The sequence below is a fragment of the Melospiza georgiana genome, chromosome 31 (assembly GCF_028018845.1).
Source record: "Melospiza georgiana isolate bMelGeo1 chromosome 31, bMelGeo1.pri, whole genome shotgun sequence".
In the NCBI taxonomy this organism is placed as follows: domain Eukaryota; kingdom Metazoa; phylum Chordata; class Aves; order Passeriformes; family Passerellidae; genus Melospiza; species Melospiza georgiana.
In genome coordinates this window covers 889,115-913,635 of record NC_080460.1, presented here as the reverse complement: position 1 = coordinate 913,635, position 24,521 = coordinate 889,115, and the positions used below count along the sequence as shown (strand labels likewise).

Here is a 24,521-nt window from a genome sequence, read left to right as displayed (position 1 = left end):
GACCATTCAATGGTGGAACTCAAGTGACCATCCCATGGGACCTGGTGGGATCCAAGGACCATCCTGTGGAACCTGATGGGACCCAAGCGACCATCGTATGGATGGTGGGACCATTCAATGGACCTTGGTGGGATCCAAGTGACCATTCAATGGAATCTGGTGGGACGCAGTAACCACTCAATGGACCCTGGTTGAACTCCAGTAACCATTCAATGGACCCTGGTGGGATCTAAGAGACCATTTAATGGAATCTGGTGGGACTCAAGTGACCATTCAATGGACCCTGGTGAGATCCAAGTGACCATTCAATGGACCGTGGTGGGACTCAAGAGACCATTCAATGGACCCTGGTGAGATCCAAGTGACCATCCTATGGAATCTGGTGGGATCCAAGAGACCAGTTAACAGAACCTGGTGGGACTCAAGTAACCATTCAATGGACCCTGGTGGGATCCAAGTTAATCAGTTAATCCAAACTGACCTGTTAATAGAACCTGGTGGGACTCAAGTGACCTCTCAACAGAACCTGGTGGGGCCCAAGTGAGCAGTTGATGGATCCTGATGGGACCATCATGCTCTGACCCTGGAAAGCCACAGGACACCCAGAGAGGTTGTGCCTTCTCTCCTTCAGAAACACACGGCCAAAACCCATTCCCAGAGCTCAGTGAGGCTGGAGAACGTCCTGGCCACATCCCTGTCCCCTCAGCCTGTGATTCCCAGCATCCTGCCCCACCGTCACCGTGACCTTCAGCTCAGTGCATCCAACTGGCTCCTTTAAACAGAGCGTGGGGAGAACGGGAAATGTCTCTGGGATGGTGTGGAAAAGGGCAGGAGGGGGTGGGCTGTGAAATATTAGACCAGTTCAAGTCTGCCACTTAATCCCAGTGCCATTCCAACGGGAGGGGGGAGCGGGAGAGCCCGGCCCGGCCGCGGCGCCGGCCCTGGGGACAGGGACAGCGTGCCAGGGCATGGCATGGACTGGGCTCCAGGCTGGAAAGGCCTGGAATCATCCCAGCAAAGCAGCAAATTTATCACTGGCCATGAGGCTGGGAGTGTGGAAACTCCCAGGATGGAGTTCATGGGGTGGAACTCATGGGGAAAACTCCTGGGATGGAGCCAGGGGAAAACTCCTGGGGTGGAGTTCATGGGGGAAACTCCTGGGATGGAGTTCATGGGAAAAACTTCTAGAGGAAAACTTCCAGGATGGAGTTCATGGGGAAAACTTCCAGGCTGGAAGTTCCAGGATGGAACTCATGGGGAAAATTCCTGGGATGGACTTCATGGGGGAAAACTCCTGGGATGGAGTTCATGGGGTGGAACTCATGGGGAAAACTCCTGGGATGGAGCCAGGGGAAAACTTCTGGGGTGGAGTTCATGGGGGAAACTCCTGGGATGGAGTTCATGGGAAAAACTTCTAGGGGAAAACTTCCAGGGTGGCATTCATGGGGTGGAGTTCATGGGGAAAACTCTTGACATGGAGTTCATGGGGTGGAACTTATGGGGAAAACTCCTGGGAGGGAGTTCATGGGGGAAAACTCCTGGGGGAAAACTCCTGGGATGGAACTCATGGGAGAAACTGCTGGGATGGAGTTCATGGGGAAAAATCCTGGGGGAAAACTCCTGGGGTGGAACTCATGGGAGAAACTGCTGGGATGGAGTTCATGGGGAAAAATCCTGGGGGAAAACTTCCAGGATGGAGTTCATGGGGAAAACTTCCAGGCTGGAAATTCCAGGATGGAACTCATGGGGAAAATTCCTGCGATGGACTTCATGGGGGAAAACTCCTGGGATGGAGTTCAGGGGGTCAACTCCTGGGATGGAATTCATTGGGCAAAATTCCTGGGGTGGAGTTCATGGGGAAAACTTCAGGGGTGGAGTTCATGGGGGAAACTCCTGGGATGGAGTTCATGGGAAAAACTTCTAGAGGAAAACTTCCAGGGTGGCGTTCATGGGGTGGAGTTCATGGGGAAAACTCTTGACATGGAGTTCATAGGGTGGAACTTATGGGGAAAACTCCTGGGAGGGAGTTCATGGGGGAAAACTCCTGGGGGAAAACTCCTGGGATGGAACTCATAGGAGAAACTGCTGGGATGGAGTTCATGGGGAAAAATCCTGGGGGAAAACTTCCAGGATGGAGTTCATGGGGAAAACTTCCAGGCTGGAAGTTCCAGGATGGAACTCATGGGGAAAATTCCTGGGATGGACTTCATGGGGGAAAACTCCTGGGACGGAGTTCAGGGGGTCAATTCCTGGGATGGAATTCATTGGGGAAAATTCCTGGGGTGGAGTTCATGGGGAAAACTTTGGGGGTGGAGTTCATGGGAGGAAACCCCTGGGGGAAAACTGGGATGGAATTCATGGGGAAAACTCCTGGGATGGAGCTCATGGGGTGGAACTCATGGGGGAAAAACTCCTGGGATGGAGCCAGGGGAAAACTTCTGGGGTGGAGATCATGGGGGAAACTCCTGGGATGGAGTTCATGGGAAAAACTTCTAGGGGAAAACTTCCAGGGTGGCGTTCATGGGGTGGAGTTCATGGGGAAAACTCTTGACATGGAGTTCATGGGGTGGAACTTATGGGGAAAACTCCTGGGATGGAACTCATGGGAGAAACTGCTGGGATGGAGTTCATGGGGAAAACTTCCAGGCTGGAAGTTCCAGGATGGAACTCATGGGGAAAATTCCTGGGATGGACTTCATGGGGGAAAACTCCTGGGATGGAGTTCAGGGGGTCAACTCCTGGGATGGAATTCATTGGGGAAAATTCCTGGGGTGGAGTTCATGGGAGGAAACCCCTGGGGGAAAACTGGGATGGAATTCATGGGGAAAACTCCTGGGATGGAGCTCATGGGGTGGAACTCATGGGGGAAAAACTCCTGGGATGGAGTTCATGGGAAAAACTTCTGGGGTGGAGTTCATGGGGGAAACTCCTGGGATGGAGTTCATGGGAAAAACTTCTAGGGGAAAACTTCCAGGGTGGCGTTCATGGGGTGGAGTTCATGGGGAAAATTCCTGACATGGAGTTCATGGGGTGGAACTTATGGGGAAAACTCCTGGGAGGGAGTTCATGGGGGGGAAAATCCCAGGATGGAGTTCATGGGGAAAAACTTCCAGGATGGAATTCATGGGGAAAACTTCCAGGATGGAATTCATGGGGGAAAACTTCCAGGATGGAAGTTCCAGGATGGAACTCATGGGGAAAATTCCAGAGAAAAACTCCTGGGAAGGAGTTCATGGGGGGGGAAAATCCCAGGATGGAGTTCATGGGGAAAAAATCCAAGGACAGAGTTCATAGGAGAAACTCTTGGGATGGAGCCAGGTGGAAACTCCTGGGATGGAGTTCATGGGAAAAACTTCCAGGATGGAATTCATGGGGAAAACTCCTGGGATGGAGCCAGGTGGAAACTCCTGGGATGGAGTTCATGGGGGAAAACTCCCTAGATGGTGCTCACAGGGGAAACTCCTGGGATGGAACCCACAGGGCAAACTCCCAGGATGGACTTCACAGGGGGCAGAAGAGCAGAAAACCTGGAGCAAACAATGGATGTAAATTTGCAGCTCAATAATTAAAAATAACTGGATGAGATGAGGCCCTTTGCCATCAAATCCAGACCCTCTGGATACCCCAGGTTCAGGATTGCTCAAGGCTCCCTCTCACAGGTGTTTAAACTCAGTGTTTGGTTAAATTTTTTTTTTTTTTTTGAGGGGGGGGAATTAGATCAAAAGTTCATTAAGAGGAAAAAATATATGAAATAACTAAACCCTGCTTAATCACCAGGACAAAAGAATTCCCATTTTTCCAGCCCCAGCTTTAGTCGCTGAGGCTGAGCAAAATAAGCTGCTTACTGTTAAACCAGAGGTGTCTTTTGTTCAGGCTGTTATTTAACACAAAACTTCATTTTTTTTGGGGGGAAATTCATCAGAAAAACACATTTTCTTTGACTCTGAGAATCAATTGTTCCTGGGAGGATCAAGCCACGTGCTGCTGGAGCGACAGATTTTGGGGAAAAACGCTGGGGAAGATTTGATTTAAAAAAAAAAATAAAATAAAAAACCACAAAACCAACAAACTCATCGCGATTTCGCTAAAATTCGGGAGAGAGCAAAAAAGAATCTGGCAAAACTTCCTGTTAACCAATTACTGCAATTTTCCAAGGCGAATTTTTTGGGGGAACAGGTGGCAAACTTAAAGCTGGGAAATGCTCTGATCTGTTCCCTTCCCCATCCAGCTGCTCGCTCCGACGCCGAGGTCGGGGGGAACCTCGACCTCAGCGCTGCCTCCGAGCTCCCCCAGAGCACCCAGGGCTCTGATTCCATTTTCCCTTGGCAAAAAAAATTCCATTTTCTCTCAGAAAAGCAACTCCTTCCCTTCACCCAGCACTCCAAACCAGCGCTGTGCTGTCAAAAATGTGATTTTTACACGGATAAAAGACATCCTCCCCAAAATGTTCTATTTGTGGCACGGATGGCGGATAGGAGGGAGAAGCTTTTCCTGAGTTTTCCCAGGAATGCTGCCGGGATTGTGGCTCTGGGGACACCTCAATACCTGGTGCAGCTTGGCCAGGACAGGGCCAGTTCTCTCCTTTTCCTCATATTTTTCCACCTTGGATTGAAGGCGTTTGTAGTCCTGCAGCGTCTGCTCCCGGCGCTTCACTGCCATGTTCAGGCTTGGGAAAACGCTGCTGAACCTGGAAAAAAAAAAAGATGGAAAAGCTTGGGATGGGATATTTTGGGTGGATGAAGCACCCAAGGAAATTGTGGAGCACCCTGGTCCAGCAGAAGTTCCTTGGTGTGGCACCGGGTGGGATTTTTCCAAGCCAAACCATCCCAGAATTCGGAATATTCTTAATTAATGTTGTGATTCCTGGTTGGAAAGGGAAAGGAGAGGTAGAGAAGTCGAAATAAAAGTCCAGGAAAAATAAACAATGAGTGCAAAATAAATATTAACTGCAGATTAAATAAATATAGTTAATATACAGTTAATAATTAAATATTAACTGTATTATTTTTTACACCATTTGTTCCTTTTTGGATATTATTTTTAGCTTGTTTGTTTTATAGTTTTTTGTGCTTTCTTGGTTAATTTTTTTGCTTTTTCTGATTCATTTTTTGTTCTTTTTTCAGCAAATTTTTTGCTCTTTTTGGGTCACAAACCCAGCTGAAGAGGAGCCCTGAGCCCTCCCCAGAAGGATTCACAGCATCCAACAATTTACCCAGGCGATGGAAAAGATTCCTATTATTAAAATGTGTTACAAATTGAGGAAACATGAACATCTGATGGAGAATATTTTTGAATGTGACAGAAAAGGGAAAAGCAGGAACTGGAACGTTGCTCCTGCCTCTTAATTCCAGGAAATCAAATTATCCCAGGGGATACCAGGGCTGTGGGTTGGGATCAAAAAGGTGATGCTCCCTCTGGAGATAATAATTTAATATTCATCAATTCCAGGGTGATTTTGGGGGGGTTGAGGCCAAGGATTGGTGGTGAAAATTTTCTCTGAGCAGCCTGGTGATGGATTTTACTTCCACGAGGGAACAAACAGCCTTCCCACCTCTTAAAATGGGAAAAAAAAAAACCAAAATAGAAATAGAAATCCAGCTTGGGGGGCCATTAGCAAAAAGAAAAGACACAAATGTCACTTGACAAGTGTCATTTGCTTTGGATGTGACCCAAATCCAGGGTTCAGGCAGAACCATGGGTGTTCCCAGTCACTCCAGCCCTATTAAAATCCCATTTTCTGCTCGCTCTGGAGGGTGCTGATGGGCTGGGCTGGTGGGTGCTGAGAGAAAACTTTCATCCCTGAGCCTCATTTTGCAAAGGGCAAACGCCAGGAGCAGGGAGAAGTTGGGAATTTTTGTATTCCAAGGGTTTGGAGTGGAGGTTTTGGAGCATCCCTGGGTGAGAGGCTGAACTGGGGATGTGATCCTTCAGTCCTGCCGAGGCTGGCACAGAACAAATCCATGTAAATATAAATATAATTATAATTATAAAATATAAATATAAATACATATCCCTCTGTTGCAACAGATTGGGGATGAGGAACAACCTGGAAAAGTCATCAGGGAGCTGCTCCAGCTGCCCGGAGAGGATCAGCTGCTCTGCCCTGACATTGCTTTTTATGGGCACCATCCCACACAATGCCATTATATTTAAATGGGAGCCATGTCCTGCATGCAGCAGGCTCCAGGCATGGCCCCAGCAGCTCCTGGGCTGCTAAAAACTCTCCTACCTCTTTGTAAAGTCCAAAAATCTGCCAGGAGAAAGGGGCAGGGAAATAGGGATGGAGGAAGGGGTGGCCAGATCGAGAGGTCTCGAGGGTTTGGGTTCACAGGATCAGGGAATGGTTTGGGTTGGAAAGGACCTTCAGGACACTCCAGTTGGGGCAGAGACACCTTCCACTGGCCCAGGAGGCTCCAAGGCCACTCCAGCCTGGCCTGGGCACTTCCAGGGATGTTTTTGTTCCTTTCCCAACATGGCACACACAAAATGCCAGCTGCTCGAGGCCGCAGCTCCTGCAGGAATTTCTCCCAATTATTAAAGATGGGAAGGAGGATCCCATCAGCCCAGAGGTTTTCCAGGTTTATTTTAATTATTATCACATTATTCCCCTGGCTGGGGGAGGTTTGGGAAGGACACAAAACATAAAGCAGGGAATAAAGACCACGGGGATGAGCTGAGCTGCTCGTCCACACTGGGAATGCAGGCATGGCAATGCCAGAGGAGATTCCAGGCTGGGAAATCCTCCCTTCCCTGCTGGGCACCTTCCTGAGACGTCCCCAAACCACTGAAGCTCGTGCTGGCACCCAAACCCAGCTGTTTGTGGTGCTTTCCTGCCCTTCCCCTGGCACTTCCCAGGGCTCCTGCCTGAACAGAGCCACGGGACTCTGACTCCCACCCCCAACCCTTCCCCTTGGAAAAAAGCGGCCAGGGAGGGCTCACAAGACGATCAGCAACGCAGTTTCCATTCACTTTGAAGTTAAATCTGCGTTTTAAAAAGGGAGGAAAAATTTTTATTTAATTTTTTTCCCCCTTTTTTTTTATTCCCGGTATCGACTCGGTGCAATTTCGCAGCCCCGAATGGAAGGACACCGTGCTCAGGCAGAGCTTTAAAAAATATCTACAGGGCTGGAAGTGTGTAGGCACAGCAGCTCCTGTCTCCCAAGGACTTTAATGCATAGATTATACGCTGCATTTCCCATTGCAGGGGGGGCCCAGCTCCCCAGAGCTGCAGCCATGGAGCTCTGAGTGTCCTCAGCTCCAGCCTGGCCACTGGGAACGCTGGAATCCTGTGGGATCTCAGCACCTCAGGACTGATGTGCAGAGTGGCCGAGACCACCCTTGGGGGGCTCGGAGGTCCTGGGATGTTGCCAGCAGTGTCTGGTGGCTGGACTTTGATCCTGCACGGGAGACGACACCTGTATGAGGATGGGAGGATCTCACTGGGGTAAATGGTGAAGGGATGGGTTAATTAGAGTGTGAAACACAGGGTTTAGGATTTCTGTACAGGGGGGTTTAGAGAAGTAAGATGGAGGAATTGGGGCGTGTCCTGTCCTTCTTCTTCTTCTTCTTGGCCTCCATCTTCTGTGGTGATGGTGGCACTTTGGGATTGGTTATTACTAGAAGTGCACTGGTTAATAAGGGTAAAAGGTATTGTGTTGTAGTGTGCTGTAATGTCCCATTTTGGCCTTCCAGGTCACTCCCCCAGGTGTGCCTGTACCTCTCTCCCTTCCCCCTTGCCCCCATGCTGAGTGAGTCCTGTCAATCAGGCTGAACATCCCAGCAAGGCGTCGTGTGGTTGGTCAAGTTCAAAGGATGCCCCTATGCCCAGAGGTCATTGGCCTGTCTGGGTGTCATCTTCCCCTGAGACCCTGCCCCCCTCACCTGGTTGGTGGCTCACCTGTACCTCCCCTCCCCTGTCCCTGAGCTTAAAAGGTGATCAGACCATGCGGGGGGATTCTGTTGGAGCAGTTGCTCACGTTCAGACCTCTGTAACCATGGAATAAACCTCTGGACATTAAACCCTCCAGCAGAATCCTCTCCTTTTTCTCTTCACCATCGCCTGAAGCCATTCCTCCTGAGGTAAACGGGGTTCCCAACAAGCCTGGACTTGTTCAGTGCCCAGCTGCAATCTCCAGCAAGCCAAGGTATCTCTGGGGTGATACACCGCAGCTGCTGCCTTTGGCCCAGCAGCGAGGGTCAGACTGGCCCAGGCACAATCTAACTGGGAATATTGGGAGCCCTTTTTCCAATAGTATTGGGGAAAAATGATAAATATTGTATGCGTAACTTCGAGTATAAAGATAAGTGACCGCCCCGGGGGCTCTCAGTGTGCCCATGGCTGGCTGCTGTGCAGACCTCTGTCGGGCCCAGAGAAAATCTTTTAGATAAACAATTAATAAACACCGAGACCGAGAAAAGATCTGAAGCCTCTCCTCGTCCTTTGAAGCGTGGGCTGTCCAAGGCCATCCCGGGCCTTTCCAGGCCACCTAAACACCCAGAAACCGACAGAATCCCACACTGCCCTGCCTGGGAAGAGACCTTGAATCACCCTGGTCCACCCCTGCCATGGGCAGGGCACTTTCCACTGTCCCAGGGTGCTGCAAGCCCCATCCAAACTGGCCCTGCAGAGATGAGGAAGTGTTTGCTGGCTTCTCTGTGCCACCTGTGCCACCCCCATCCTCCCAGGGAACAATTCCTTGCCAATATCCTCTTTAAATCTCCCCTTTTGTAGTTCAAAGCCAAGCCCATCACTATTGGAGGTTCCCTCAGTGGGGCTGTCCTCCAGCAGGGAAGGGTTGGGTCCTTTGTGGCTGAGCTCTCCCTGTGCCCACTGAGCTCTCCCTGTGCCCACTGAGCTCACCCTGTGCCCACTGAGCTCTCCCTGTGCCCAAATGCTCACCCTGTGCCCACTGAGCTCTCCTTGGGCCAGCCTGTGTTCTCCCTGTGCCCACTGAGCTCTCCCTGTGCCCACTGAGTTCTCCTTGGACCAGCCAAGCTCTCCCTGTAGGAGTCAAGCTCTCCTATGCCCATCAAACTTTCCTTGTGCCCACCTGCTCCAGCTGAGCTCTCCCTGTGCCCACCAACCTTTCCCTGTGCCCACCAACCTTTCCCTGTGCCCACCGAGCCCTCCCTGTGCCCACCGAACCCTCCCTGTGCCCACCAAGCCCTCCCTGTGCCCACCAAGCCCTCCCTGTGCCCGCTGAGCCCTCCCTGTGCCCACCAAGCCCTCCCTGTGCCCACTGAACCCTTCCCTGTGCCCAACAAACTTTCCCTGTGCCCACTGAGCCCTCCCTGTGCCCACCAACCTTTCCCTGTGCCCACTGAGCTCTCCTTGCTCCAGATGAGCTCTTACTGTGCCAAAGGATCTCTCCCTGTGCCCACCAACCTTTCCCTGTGCCCACCGAGCTCTCCCTAGTCCAGCTGAGCTCACCCTGTGCCCACCAAGCTTTCCCTGTGCCCAACAACCTTTCCCTGTGCCCACCAAGCCCTCCCTGTGCCCACCGAACCCTTCCCTGTGCCCACCAAGCCCTCCCTGTGCCCACTGAGCCCTCCCTGTGCCCATTGAACCCTCCCTGTGCCCACTGAGCCCTCCCTGTGCCCACTGAGCCCTCCCTGTGCCCACCGAGCCCTCCCTGTGCCCACTGAGCCCTCCCTGTGCCCATTGAACCCTCCCTGTGCCCACTGAGCCCTCCCTGTGCCCACTGAGCCCTCCCTGTGCCCACCAAGCCCTCCCTGTGCCCACTGAGCCCTCCCTGTGCCCATTGAACCCTCCCTGTGCCCGCTGAACCCTCCCTGTGCCCACTGGGCCCTCCCTGTGCCCACTGAACCCTCCCTGTGCCCACTGAACCCTCCCCACCCTCTCCCAGGTTTCATTTCCAGGCAGGACCAGCTCGGCTCAGGCAGGACCGTCCCTGGCCTGCTCTGATCTCCGGCTCCTGAAGGAACCCAGGAACCCCGAATTCCCCGTCAGCCCAGCAGCTCTGAACTGCCCTGGCATCCAAGGAGAAGGGGTCTCAAGTCCTGCCCAGGATTTTCTCCCTGTGTGTGGACAGAAACACAATGCCAGGGTGAGTGCCAGGGGTGCCAAACACCCGTGCAGGGCGAGAGGGAGAGCTGGGCTCCCGCTGGTGCCAAGTTATTCCGAGGAATTCCTGACTCCACACGCGGCCCCAGTGTCTCCACAACCATCCCATGCACGTTATTGACAAATGCTCCTGCTGCACAGCCTGGCACCAAGGCTCTGCAGAGCCCCTGGCATCCACGGGCACAGCCAAGCCCTCCAAGAACAGCCCTGCAAGGAGCAGGAGAGATTCCCAAAGCCTTTGGAGAAACAGCACCAGCCCCTCCTGGCAGGGACTGGGATTAACTGGGAGGGGAGCAGCAGCCAAGGAACCCTTTGGAAATGGAGCTTGAACAATTCCACAGAGAATTTCAGGATAAGGGGAAAGAGCAGGGAAGCCTCAAAGCAAATCCAGGATGTTTCACTCATCCATCCCTCACACTTGGGGCAAAGGAACAATTCCTGTCCCTGTGAACCCTGGAGCAGGTGTGGCCCTAAAACCCAGTCCAGAAGTGTCAAATCCATGAATTTTCTGAGCATTTCCAGGGATGCTGACTCCTGGGCTTGACAGACTGTGCCAGGGTTTGATAATTCTCACAATGAAAAAAATATTCCTAATTTCTGATATCAATAATTGCAACACCATCCTTGACAATTCTCACCACGAAAAAAGAAAATTCCTAATATTCCTAATTTGGAGAAGCATCACCAACCCCTCCTGGCAGGGATTGGGATTAACTGGGAGGGGAGCAGCCAAGGAACCCTTTGGAAATGGAGCTTGAACAATTCCACAGAGAATTTCAGGATAAGGGGAAAGATCAGGGAAGCCTCACAAGCAAATCCTGGATGTTTCACCCATCCATCCCTCACACTTGGGGCAAGGGAACAATTGCTGTCCCTGTGAACCCTGGAGCAGGTGTGGCCTTAAAACCCAGTCCAGAAGTGTCAAATCCATGAATTTTCTGAGCATTTCCAGGGATGCTGACTCCTGGGCAGAATGTGCAGGGTTTGACAATTCTCACCATGAAAAAAATATTCCTAATATTCCTAATTTGGAGAAGCACCACCAACCCCTCCTGGCAGCAAAGGGACTGGGATCAACTCATTCTCCCTTTGGAAATGGAGCTTGGACAACTCCACAGGGAATTTCAGGACATGGGGAAAGAGCAAGGAAGCCTCACAAGCAAATCCTGAATGTTTCACTCATCCATCCCTCACACTTGGGGCAAGGGAACAATTGCTGTCCCTGTGAACCCTGGAGCAGGTGTGGCCCTAAAACTCAGTCCAAAAGTGTCAAATCCATGAATTTTCTGAGCACTTCCAAGGATGGTGACTCCTGGGCAGAATGTGCCAGGGTTTGACAATTCTCACCATGAAAAAAATATTCCTAATTTCTGATATCAATAGTCCCAACACCATCCTTCACAATTCTCACTGTGAAAAAAATATTCCTAATATTCCTAATTTGGAGAAGCAGCACCAACCCCTCCTGGCAGGGACTGGGATTAACTGGGAGGGGAGCAGCAGCCAAGGAACCCTTTGGAAATGGAGTCTGGTCCACAGAGAATTTCAGGACATGGGAAAAGAGCAGGGAAGCCTCAAAGCAAATCCTGGATATTTCACTCATCCATCCCTCACACTTGGGGCAAAGGAACAATTGCTGTCCCTGTGAACCCTGGAGCAGGTGTGGCCCTAAAACCCAGTCCAGAAGTGTCAAATCCATGAATTTTCTGAGCATTTGCAGGGATGGTCACTCCTGGGCAGAATGTGCCAGGGTTTGACAATTCTCACCATGAAAAAAATATTCCTAATTTGGAGAAGCATCACCAACCCCTCCTGGCTGGGACTGGGATTAACTGGGAGTGGGGCAGCCAAGGAACCCTTTGGAAATGGAGCTTGAACAATTCCACAGAGAATTTCAGGATAAGGGGAAAGAGCAGGGAAGCCTCACAAGCAAATCCTGGATGTTTCACTCATCCATCCCTCACACTTGGGGCAAGGGAACAATTCCTGTCCCTGTGAACCCTGGAGCAGGTGTGGCCCTAAAACCCAGTCCAGAAGTGCCACATCCATGAATTTTCTGAGCATTTCCAAGGATGGTGACTCCTGGGCAGAATGTGCCAGGGTTTGACAATTCTCACCATGAAAAACATATTCCTAATTTCTGATACAATCAATAATCCCAACACCATCCTCCTCCACAGGGAATGAGGGGCTGTGACAGCCAAAACCACTCCCAAATGCCCCTCAGGACCCTCTGTAACCCAAAACTTCCCTTTTTTAATGCAAAGCCAAGAAAATCAAAGCCGACTCCAAAGAAAACGTGGTGGGAACGGTGGCAAAGTGCAGGTGAAGCAGCACAGGGGCTCTCAGAGGGCCTGCCATGAAAGCAGCTTGAGGAATGAGCTGCTGTTGTTCCCTGTCACTTTTCAGGGAAGGCTCTGAGAGGGGATTACAGCCCAGGCAGCTTAAGAGGAGCAGGTGAGGGGAGATCCGCAGGGATAAGGAAAAGAAAACACAAAATTACTCTGCTCGTGGCTCTGGGGGCAGAGGGGAAACCTGGGGGTGAACTCCTCACAGGATGACAGCTTATGCTTGGAAAAAAACACCTAAATCACCTCGTTCCCTGCGTTCCAAATCGTGTTCCCACCTCGTCTCCACGCCAGGCTCCCCTTAATTGAAGGATGGGGTTGGGGAGATAAAAGTGCCCCAGGATTCCTGGTGCTGCCAGATTTGTCTCTTACTCAGCCCAGCTGACAAATCTGGGGCTTGGAAATTGGAAATTCCTTGCCATCTCTCTGCTGGGAAGCCCTGGGGATGGAAATTGGAAATTCCTTCCCATCTCCCTGCTGGGAAGCCCTGGGGATGGTGGGGATGCTCGAGGAGGAGTGGGAACATTCTGTCACCTCTCTGTCTTCTCTCCACCCCAAATCCTCACCCTCTCCGCCCCAAATCCTCATCCCACTGCTTCCTCCTGCCCCTTTCTAGTGGCAAAGGGGTGCTGGAGCTTTAAAGATGGTAAAATCTTTAATTCTACTTGTTTCCAAGCATCTCAAACACCCTCACCGGCAGCCTGTGAGCTGGACCTGGCTGGCACAGACATGGCTCTTCCCTAGGGCTCTTTTTGGGGTATTTTGGATAAGAAACCAAAAGGAAGTGGATAAAAGTGGACAAGATCTCCAGTTGGTGATGGATAGGTAAGGAAAAAAAGGAATTCCAGAGGTGGGAAGCACCAGATGCCAAAGGAGGAGAGTGTGGATGAGGAGAGGGGAAGTTTGGAGAGGCACCAGGAGGGGCTGGAGCAGGGAAGGGGATTCCTGCCATTCCTGTGCTCGTGCCCACACATCCGTGGGGGCCCATCCACCCACCAGGAAGGGGGAAATGAAACCCAGCCCTTCCTCCTGGAGGGAAAAGGTGCAGGAATGGAGAGGCTGCGATGAGGAAGCAGCGTGGGGGATTAGGTGGCCATGTGGCTCCTCCAAATCCTCATTAAGGGCTCGTTAAGGACATGAAATCTGCTTTTCCTGCTTCCTGTCCAGCACCCCTGGAGCTGCTCCTGGCCAGCCTGGGCTGCCTTGAGGCACCATGGGGATGGTGGGATGGTGGGAGGGATGGAGTGAGGGATCCTCACTCACTGAGTGACTCCTCCCAGCTGTGCTGGTGACACTCAGCTCTGATGGAATTTGTCCCTCACTGCTCTGAGCAGCTCCTGGATTGCACCTCTGGGATGTCCCACAGGTCTGACACCCACTCCTGTGTGGTGGCACCTCGGGGGCAGCACCCTCTGTGCCACCCCTGCCAAAGCCAGGGTGACCAGGACATGGCAAATATTGCAATTTTGGGAGTGGGACAATGCTCAACATCAAAGGGATTGTGCTGTGCCAGGGTGACCAGGACATCCCCATGGCCAAACCTCTCCAATTCTGGGACAAGGACATCCACATAGACAACCTCTCAAATTTTGGGACAAGAACAATGCTCCAGAGAAGTGATCCTGTGGCAAGGTGACCAAGACATTCCCATGGCCAAAAATTCTCCAATTTTGTGAACAGAACAATGCTCCAAGGGGATTGAATCAATTCCAGGTGATACATGACATTCCTGTAGCCAAAAATTCTCCAATTTTGGGAACAGAACAATGCTCCAAGGGAATGGCACCAAGCCAAGGTGACCATGGCATTCCTGTGGCCAAATCTCCCCAATTTTGGGACAAGGACAATGCTCCAAGGGGGTAATCCTGTGCCAGGGTAACCAGAACATCCCCATGGCCAAAAATTCTCCAATTTTGGGAATAGAACAATGCTCCAAGGGGATGGCACCAATTCCAGGTGACCATGACATTCCTGTGGCCAAATCTCCCCAATTTTGGGAACAGAAACATGCTCCAAGGGGATTGCACCAATTCCAGGTGACCATGACATCCCCATGGCCAAAAATTCTCCAATTTTGGGAACAGAACAATGCTCCAAGGGAATGGCACCAATTCCAGGTGACCATGACATTCCTGTGGCCAAATCTCCCCAGTTTTGGGACAAGGACAATGCTCCAAGGGGGTAATCCTGTGCCAGGGTAACCAGAACATCCCCATGGCCAAAAATTCTCCAATTTTGGGAATAGAACAATGCTCCAAGGGGATGGCACCAAGCCAAGGTGACCTTGGCATTCCTGTGGCCAAATCTCCCCAATTTTGGGAGAAGGACAATGCTCCAAAGGAATGGCACCAATTCCAGGTGACCATGACATTCCCGTGGCCAAATCTCCCCAATTTTGGGACAAGGACAATGTTCCAATGGGGTGATCCTCTACCAAGGTGACCAGGACATCCCCATAGCCGAAAATTCTCCAATTTTGGGACAAGGACAATGCTCCAGGGGGGTGATTCTGTACCAGGGTAACCAGGATAATTCCCATGGCCAAATCTCTCCAATTTTGGGAACAGAACAATGCTCCAAGGGGATGGCACCAAGCCAAGGTGACCATGACATCCCCATGGACAAAAATTCTCCAGTTTTGGGAACAGAACAATGCTCCAAGGGAATGGCACCAATTCCAGGTGAACATAATATTCCCATGACCAAATCTCTCCAATTTTGGGAACAGAACAATGCTCCAAGGGGATTGCACCAATTCCAGGTGACCATGACATTCCTGTGGCCAAAATTCTCCAATTTTGGGAACAGAACAATGCTCCAAGGGAATGGCACCAAGCCAAGGTGACCATGACATTCCCGTGGCCAAATCTCTCCAGTTTTGGGACAAGGACAATGCTCCAAGGGGGTGATTCTGTGCCAGGGTAACCAGGACATTCCCATGGCCAAATCTCTCCAATTTTGGGAACAGAACAATGCTCCAAGGGAATGGCACCAATTCCAGGTGAACATAATATTCCCATGACCAAATCTCTGCAATTTTGGGAACAGAACAATGCTCCAAGGGAAAGGCACCAATTCCAGGTGACCATGGCATTCCTGTGGCCAAATCTCCCCAGTTTTGGGAGAAGGACAATGCTCCAAGGGGATGGCACCAATTCCAGGTGACCATGACATTCCCATGGCCAAATCTCCCCAATTTTGGGAGAAGGACAATGCTCCAAGGGGATGGCACCAAGCCAAGGTGACCATGGCATTCCCATGGCCAAAACCTTTCTGGATTTGTGAGCAGGACAATGCCCTAAGGGAATGGCACCAAGCCAAGGTGACCAGGTCACCCCCTTGCTCTGATGGAGTCAGACAGAGTCAGTTCAGCTGAGACCTGTGGCCCTGCAAATCCTCTCCCAACGTGAAAGGTCCTAAATCCTGTGGATTTCCAAACCACCTGGCTCGTTTAAGCCGCTTCCTTCCTTAAATACAGACACAATATGGAACACTAAGACTCCATCCCCAATCCCTGACCCTGCCTTGACTGGGAAGAGCTGGGAGAGTGAAGTCCAAACCTGATTTTGTCCCTTTCTGCCCCAAATCCGCTGCTCTGGTGTGAGATTCCACAGGCGGCTCCCAAAGAGGAGCCCATCCCTCCTGCCCAGCTCCTCGCCCAACCCATCCCCTGAAAAATGCAATATTCTCACTGGAGCTCTGCTCTTTCCCTGAAAATAAATGAGTCACTCCCAGCCAAAGGCTTCTTGGGGCTCAAAAAGCCAAATTGTGAATAACCCTACGAGCCCAGAAGCAGAAGGATTGAAACAATACAAAGCCTCCACCCCCCTCAACTAAATCTACTACTGCTTTTTTTCAACGTGGTTTAACAAATTCCCCAGTATTTGCCTGGAAACTCCAATCCCTGGACAACTGAATGGAGATTTTACTGCCCATGTGCCTCTGATTACAATATATTACCACTAATGATAATTGTCTGGATTATACTTATCTGCTTCTTTGGCTAATAAACTATAAAAGACCACCAGTGAAGATGTAATAAAGTGCAGCTGTTGGAGCAAAAAAAATAAAAAAAAAAATTAAAAAGCCTTTTTTTTTCTAGGTCAGAGCAAAGTTGGGAGAGGCTTGGGAGAGCTGCCTCAGAGAGGGGAAGGAAAACCTAACTGGAAATAAGAAGAGCTCCTCAAGGCAGCTTTCATTAATCTGGAACTTTTCTGCCAGAACTGGTGCTGGGGTTTATCTGCCAGCAGGACAAAGGGAGGGAGGTGCAAACTCTGCAGTTCTCTCCTGCATCTCATTAGCCTCAAAATGGACCCTTGGGCTCCTCAGAAATGTTCCTGGGCAGGGATGCACCTACAAAGGGAAGGAGGAGGGAAGGGAAGGAGCAGTTTTGTTCTTGGGAGTGGGGATGAAGCTCCCCCGGCATGGAACATAAGCTGGTTAAAGGCACACAGGGTGAAGCTTTGCAGGTGCCAAAGGGCAGGAAAAAGGGGAAAAATAAACCTCTCATCGTGGAAATTCAGAAAGTTGGAGAGAATTGCTGGGATGGAAAGCAGCCAGGAGGTTGGAGTAAACACCCTGGTGTGGAACTGAGGACTGGGCAGATAACGGAGTGTCCTGAGTCAGGGAAACAGGGAATGGGCTGGGTGGGAAGGGATCTGAAGGATCACCCAGACCCACCCCTTCCCCACCTTCCACTGTCCCAGGTGGCTCCAAACTCGCCTCAGACACTTCCAGAAATGAGGCATCCTCAGGGAAATCCATCCCAGCCCCTCCTCACCCTCCCAGCCAGGAATTCCTTCCCAAAATCCCATCTAACCCTGCCCTCTGGCAGTGGGAGCCATTCCCTGGGTCCTGTCCCTCCATCCCTTGTCCCAGGTTCCTCTCCAGCTCTCCTGGAGCCCCTTTAGGACTCTGAGGTCTCCCTGGAGCCTTTACCTCTCTCACACAAAATTGAAGATTGGGAAGGCCCTGGTCCCCCTGGCATGGTGACCAGGACATCCCTTTGCCTTGGAGCAGGTTCCTGTTCCCAAATTGGAGAGGTTTTGGCCATGGGAATGTCCTGGGCACCCTGGAATGTCCTCCATGCAAAGGAGCAGGTTCCTGGCATGGTGACCAAGACATCCCAAAATTGGAGAGGTTTGGCCATGGGAATATCCTGGTTACCTTGGCATGGTGACCAGGACATCCCTTTGACTTGGAGCAGGTTCCTGTTGGAAAATTGAAGATGTTTTGGCCATGGGAATGTCCTGGCCAGCCTGGCATGGTGACCAGGACATCCCTTTGACCAGGACATCCCAAAACTGGAAAGGTTTTATCCATGGGAATGTCCTGGCCAGTGTGGCATGGTGACCAGGACATCCCTTTGACCAGTACATCCCAAAACAGGAAAGGTTTTGGCCATGAGAACGTCCTGGTCACCCTGGAATGTCCTCCATGCAAAGGAGCAGGTTCTTGGCATGGTGACCAGGACACCCCTTTGACTTGGAGCAGGTTCCTGCTCCCAAAACTGGAGAGGTTTTGGCCATGAGAACGTCCTGGTCACCCTGGCATGATGACCAGGAGATCCCTTTGACCAGAACATCCCAAAACTGGATTAGTTTTGGGCATGAGAACGTCCTGGTCACCCAGGTGTGATGACCAGGACATCCCTTTGCCTTGGAGCAAGTTCCTGTTCCAAAATTTGAGAGATTTTGGTCACAGTTCCAGCCCTCAGAGCATCTCCCGTGGGCACATGGAAATGGATTTACTGTCCTGAATTCACCAGCACAGCATTTCAAACCCAAGGCTGGTTTGCAGGGAAAGGGATTTGTCTTTCATTTCACCAACTAACACAAGCTGAGGGAAAGAAAAAAAAAAAAACCCAGAATATCTCAGAAACACAAGTTCTTCCAATTTTAACAGAATGCTGGAAGAAAAAGTTAATGTATCTTTCATGAGGACAATCTAGATAATAAGCAACACAATTCCACAGCAAAAGGCTGGGATTTTTTTTCCTTTTTCTTTCTTTCTTCTTATTTTTTTTCCCTTAAATAAGCAGGAATTTCTGGTTGTGGATAGAGGACCAAGGTAAAACTTGAGTCACCAAACATCCCCCAGACAGGAACATGCTGTAACCTCAGGTGTTAAGTGATCCAGGAGATTTTACTTTTAGATTTGGGCAGAAACAACAACTTCAGGGGGAAAAAAAAACCCAAACCAACTAAACCACGACAACCTCCTGTGTGTGTCAAACCTAAACTGAAATTGTTATTCAGCAATTTGCAACACTTACTGTCATATTAAAGTAATTTCATTTTATTTTTGCTCGCTGGCTCTGTTCCTGCAACAAAACAGCAAATCTTGGGATTTAAGGGGATATTTGGGAGAGAACTGAATTATCCTGAAAGGTTTGGGGGTACAGCCTGTGACCCTGGGAAAGGTGGAAATTTTGCAGGCTAGATGTGGCAGAACTGTGGGATTTGGGCTTTTCCCCCTCATTTCCAACCCCTCATTATCCACCAAATAATATAAATACTATTTATAAATATTATTTATAAACATGCAGGAACTTCCACTTTCTCCTCTTTTATTTAGGAAAATTTCTAAATGAAATAAACTTTTGTTCAACCAGCCAATTTCTCACCCCCCTGGATTATCTCCAGTGGTTTTGTTCCTTTGCTGGAGGTAAAAACCAACACATAAACAGAGAAAATTGAATTATTCATCCTTTGGGGGTCCCTTCTAGCCCAGGATGCTCCATGATTTTATATCTCAGGAGTTCTTTAAGCTACAGGTGAAGGCAGCAGTGGATCAAAGTGGCAAAAAAAGGTTAAAATTATTATTAATTAAGGTACCAAAAGCAGTGTGACCAGCAGGACAGGGCAGGATTGTTTGAGGATGATTTCCAGCCTCTCTCCAGGACCCTAAAGCTCCAGATGAGGACAAACCCCAGGAGATGATGCTTGGTACTCACTTTTTCAAAGGCTCTATGACTGTCTTTTGGATCTGATTCACCTGTGGGAAGCAAAAAAAGGGAGGATTGCACGTCAGGATTGTTGGAAAATCCCATTTGGGTTTGTAGGGATCCCACAACCACAATGTCCTTTAACCAAAAGACAGGGAATTTCTGCCATGGGAGCTGAAATCCCAGCCTGGAGAGGGAGATCAGAGAAACTCCAGTGGGAAAAGTCTTGGGGATGATGATAAAAAGGGAAAGGGGTGAGAAATGAGGATTTTGGACACGGCAGGGAGTAACAGGAGACAGGGAATGGCTTCCCACTGCCAGAGGGCAGGGATGGATGGGATTTGGGGAGGAAATCCTTCCCTGAGAGGGTGGGGAGAGGCTGGGATGGAATTCCCAGAGAAGCTGAGGCTGTCCCATCCCTAAATGGGATTTTGGGAGGAAATCCTTCCCTGGGAGGGTGGGGAGAAGCTGGGATGGAATTCCCAGAGAAGCTGTGGCTGCTCCATCCCTAAATGGGATTTTGGGAGGAAATCCTTCCCTGGGAGGGTGAGGAGAGGCTGGGATGGAATTCCCAGAGGAGCTGAGGCTGTCCCATCCCTAAATGGGATTTTGGGAGGAAATCCTTCCCTGAGAGGGTGGGATGGAATTCCCAGAGAAGCTGAGGCTGCTCCATCCCTAAATGGGATTTTGGGAGGAATTCCTTCCCTGGGAGGGTGGGATGGAATTCCCAGAGAAGCTGTGGCTGCTCCATCCCTAAATGGGATTTTGGGAGGAAATCCTTCCCTGAGAGGGTGAGGAGAGGCTGGGATGGAATTCCCAGAGGAGCTGAGGCTGCCCCATTGCTAGATGGGATTTTGGGAGGAAATCCTTCCCTGGAGGGTGGGATGGAATTCCCAGAGGAGCTGAGGCTGTCCCATCCCTAAATGGGATTTTGGGAGGAAATCCTTCCCTGGGAGGGTGGGATGGAATTCCCAGAGAAGCTGTGGCTGCTCCATCCCTAAATGGGATTTTGGGAGGAAATCTTTCCCTGGGAGGGTGGGATGGAATTCCCAGAGGAGCTGAGGCTGCTCCATCCCTGGAAATGTCCAAGGGATTTCCTTGGAGCCACCTGGGACAGTGGGAGGTGTCCCTGCCCGTGGCAGGGGATGGATTCAAATCCTCCCCAACCCCAACCACCCCACGATTCCAGGACACTCCCACCACTCCAAGCCTCCAGGACACTCCCAGCACTCCCAACCTCCAGCCAAAGCCAATCCACCTTCTCCTGGTTGAAGGCGTCCATCCTCTTCATGGCCGTGTCGAAGGCTGTGACCATCTCGAGGAACGCGGGCTCCTGCTCACACAGGGGGTTGGACAGCAGGTCTGAGGAGATCTTCACTGCAGATTTGGACATGGCTGGTGGAAAAGAAACCAGACAGGGTCACATTTCCCACTGCTAGGAGGGCAAAAATCAGGGAGTTGAGGCAGCCAGGAGGGGGTCACACAAGCTGGCAGTGGAGGATGAGAGAAAAGCAAGGAAAAGGCACCAATTCATTCATGTAAACACCCAGAGAAGTGTTTTTATATAAGTTAAATCTGAAGCACTCCGATGTGAGGCTTGTGATGCTGCCAGAAATAATCCCAGACTAACAAAAGCACTGTTCTCTTAAAAAAAAACACCCAGAGATGGGGGTTTTTATACATCTTCTCTCGACAGACTATTAAGTGTCACTCTCAGCCTCACTACAGCTCTTCCACAACGAGAAAAATCACAGTCCATTAAGTCTTTCAAATGGCTTTACAAAAAAAAAACCCCACGTATTTGAAGTGGATTTAGTGGGAAAGGACCAGACTGACAGGACTGGGAGAGGAAGGTTTCTCTTTCCCTCTCCAAACACAAAGAGCAGGGACACAAGTTAAGTATTTCCCCCTCAATAAGCTGAATTTTTTTGCCTGTGGAGAAGGAGCCAGGGGGAATAGGAAGTCCCTACAGGCCCTGGGAGTGCCACCAAGAAATCCAGAAGCAGCAGGTCATGCTCTGACTGAGCATTCCACTTGTTTTCCATCAGCCACATCCCTCTTTATCCAAACACTTGCTCTGCAAAGGGAAAATTCAATGACAGAGCCACTACACAAATGAGCAAGAAATCAGGGAAGGTGCAGAATGGAAAAAAAGACTAATAAAAAGGAAAGCATAAATATAAACAGGGATAAAATAGACTGAGAAAAAAAAAAAAAAAAAGGCCAGAGGTACTAAAAAAAATGTTCTTTTTCCTCAGTGCTGGAAGCTATTCCAGTTGGAGATCACAAAGCCAGATGCTTGAGCTGTGCTTTGGAGGAGCTTTGGAAAGACTCCCTTAGATATTAAAAGTTAAAATCATCCCAATAATGGGGCTTAAGATCATAAATCAAGGGGTTAAACATTCTGATTGAAAGGTTACACACAATTATACCAGAGAGAGCTCAGAAGCTGCAGAGCTGGGGAGCTCAGTGCAGAACAAGCCTCTCACTCTGGGATAACAAAGCCACTGTATCCATTTATTATCCAAACATGAAGGCTTTGGGCATTTAAACCTTGAAACAGATGGGATAGAATCCATATGTGTGACCACATCTGAGCAGGGATTTGTGCCAGAACAGGACGGAGTTGAGAACAGCACAACTCCTTTGGCTGGAAGGAAAAATGAAATCTTCCTTGACAGGAAAGGATTGGAAGGGGATGGAGGGAGGGAGTGGCAGGGTCACGCTGGGAGGTTGGGAATTAGGGGTGGTTTGGACACGTTCAGGGGGAATTTGGGGCAGGAATTTCCTCTGCATCAGTGGGATCACCTGGAGAGAGCTGAAATAGTGGGGTCTGAGAGTGACAGGGCAGGAGAGAGAAGGAGAAGGACAAGGAGGAGAAGGAGGAAGAGGAGGAGAAAGGATCTCCTGTCCCTCAGCGTGGCCTTCAGGAGAGTCTGCACTGCTCTTTTGCTCATTAAACGTGTGAGATGTAATGCTAATTAATTATTCCAAAGGAGAGCTTTCACCTCCAGTTAAAGAACATCCTCTTGCTTCTTAAAATGTATTTTGTCTGGAAAGAGGGTGGGGAAGGGGGAGAGTGCTGTCCAGCCCTGGGGCAGGGAGTGCTGCTATCAGCCCATTCCCTGGTTGCTGGTGGAGCCTGCCTGGGATATTTCTGTGCACAGGAATTCTCCTGTTCTGAGCTGAGCTTTTTGGGAAGAAGGTGGAGACTGGAGCCACCAGTCCCACTTTGCCAAGGAGTGAAGAACCAACCAAACCCCTGAGCCTGGAGGAACCAGACAGGAGGGCAAAACTCTGCCACCCTCACCAGATTTGAGGGCTGGATGTTGGGAATGGGCACTGCCAGGATTGATCTGATCCAGCTCCTTCTCCTCCAGCCCTCCCTCGGCAGGCTGTGTGCTGTACCTCTCCCTCCACTCACCATTTCAAGCCTTTAAATGAGAAATCAGATCATCCTGGCTCTGGCCAAGGCTCATTTGTGACTCTGCCATGGAACAGAACGGAAAAAGAAAGTCCTCCCACAGCTCCTCTGGGACTTGAAATGCTCCATATAAACAACGCCCACTGCAAGGGAGGGAGGGGAATCCTGAACAGGGAAAAACTTACCAAGGATCCCTGACAATGACCAGAGTCCTCAGAAAGGGCAGATCTCACCCTGGAAAAGAGTTCTGGGTGGCTGGGGCTTCTCCCAGCCCTCTGCCTGTGCTGGGAAGGGTGGGAGAGCAGGGGAAGAGCCTGGATCTGAGTTTGTGTCAGGGGATATCCACACACACAGACACACAAATACAAATACAAATACAAATACAAATACAAATACAAATACAAATACAAACACAAACACAAACACAAATACAAATACAAATACATACACACACAGGTGAGAGCCTGGATCTGGGTTTGTGTCAGGGAATATCCACACACACAGACACACAAATACAAATACAAATACAAATACATACACACAGGTGAGAGCCTGGATCTGGGTTTGTGTCAGGCAATATCTACACATCTACACACACAAATACACACACACAATCACACCGAGGTGAGAGGCTGCATCTGAGTTTGTCAGGCAATATTCACACACAGAAATACACACACACATAATCACACATTCACACACACACTCACACAGACACACAGACACAGGTGAGAGCCTGGATCTGAGTTTGTGTCAGGCAATATTCACACACACAAATATACACACACAATCACACATTCACACACATACACACACACTCACACAGACACACAGAGGAAGAGCCTGGATCTGAGTTTGTGTCAGGCAATACACACACACACAAACAAATGCACTCACACACATTCACACATAGGTGAGAAGCTGGATCTGTGCTTGTCAGGCAATACTCACACACTCACACACACTCACTCTCACAGACACACACACCAGATACACACCTGAGAACCTGGCTCTGTGTTTGTGTCAGCAATATCCACACACACACACACAATATTCACACACAATATCCATACACACACAATACACACAAACACACAGGTGAGAGCCTGGATTTGTGTTTGTGTCAGGCAATATTCACACACACACACACACACACACACACACACACACACACAGAGGTGAGAGGCTGAATCTGTGCTTGTGTCAGGCAATATTCACACAGACAGACACACACACATTCACACACTCACACACACACACACAGACACAATACACACACAGAGACACACACACATGAAAACACACACTCACACACACACAGGTGAGAGGCTGGATCTGTGTTTGTGTCAGGCAATATTCACACACACAAACACACAAATATACACACACATTCACACAGACACACACACACAGAGGAACAGCCTGGATCTGTGTTTTTGTCAGGCAATATCCACACAGAGACACAGACACACACACACATACACACAATATTCACACACACACACATAGACACACACAGAGGTGAGAGCCTGGATCTGTGTTTGTGTCAGGCAATATTCACACACACACACACACAGAGGTGAGAGGCTGAATCTGTGTTTGTGTCAGGCAATATTCACACAGATGTACACACACTCACACTCACACACACACAGAGGTGAGATCCTGGATCTGTGCTTGTGTCAGGCAATATTCACACAGATGTACACACACTCACAC

The 24,521-nt window shown here is 50.0% G+C and overlaps 1 protein-coding gene across 1 annotated transcript in view; it reads right to left on the bottom strand.

Moving 5' to 3' along the window:
• The window catches only part of BIN3 (bridging integrator 3), a 53,109-nt gene that overhangs the window by 5,975 nt on the left and 22,613 nt on the right, over positions 1 to 24,521 (bottom strand). Inside the window, exons 5-7 of the mRNA XM_058042302.1 lie at positions 20,637 to 20,773; positions 19,388 to 19,428; positions 4,546 to 4,687 (exon numbers count right to left, since the gene is read on the bottom strand). Of these exons, the coding sequence (XP_057898285.1) occupies positions 4,546 to 4,687; positions 19,388 to 19,428; positions 20,637 to 20,773 (320 nt within the window). The remainder of the gene's footprint in view (positions 1 to 4,545; positions 4,688 to 19,387; positions 19,429 to 20,636; positions 20,774 to 24,521) is intronic.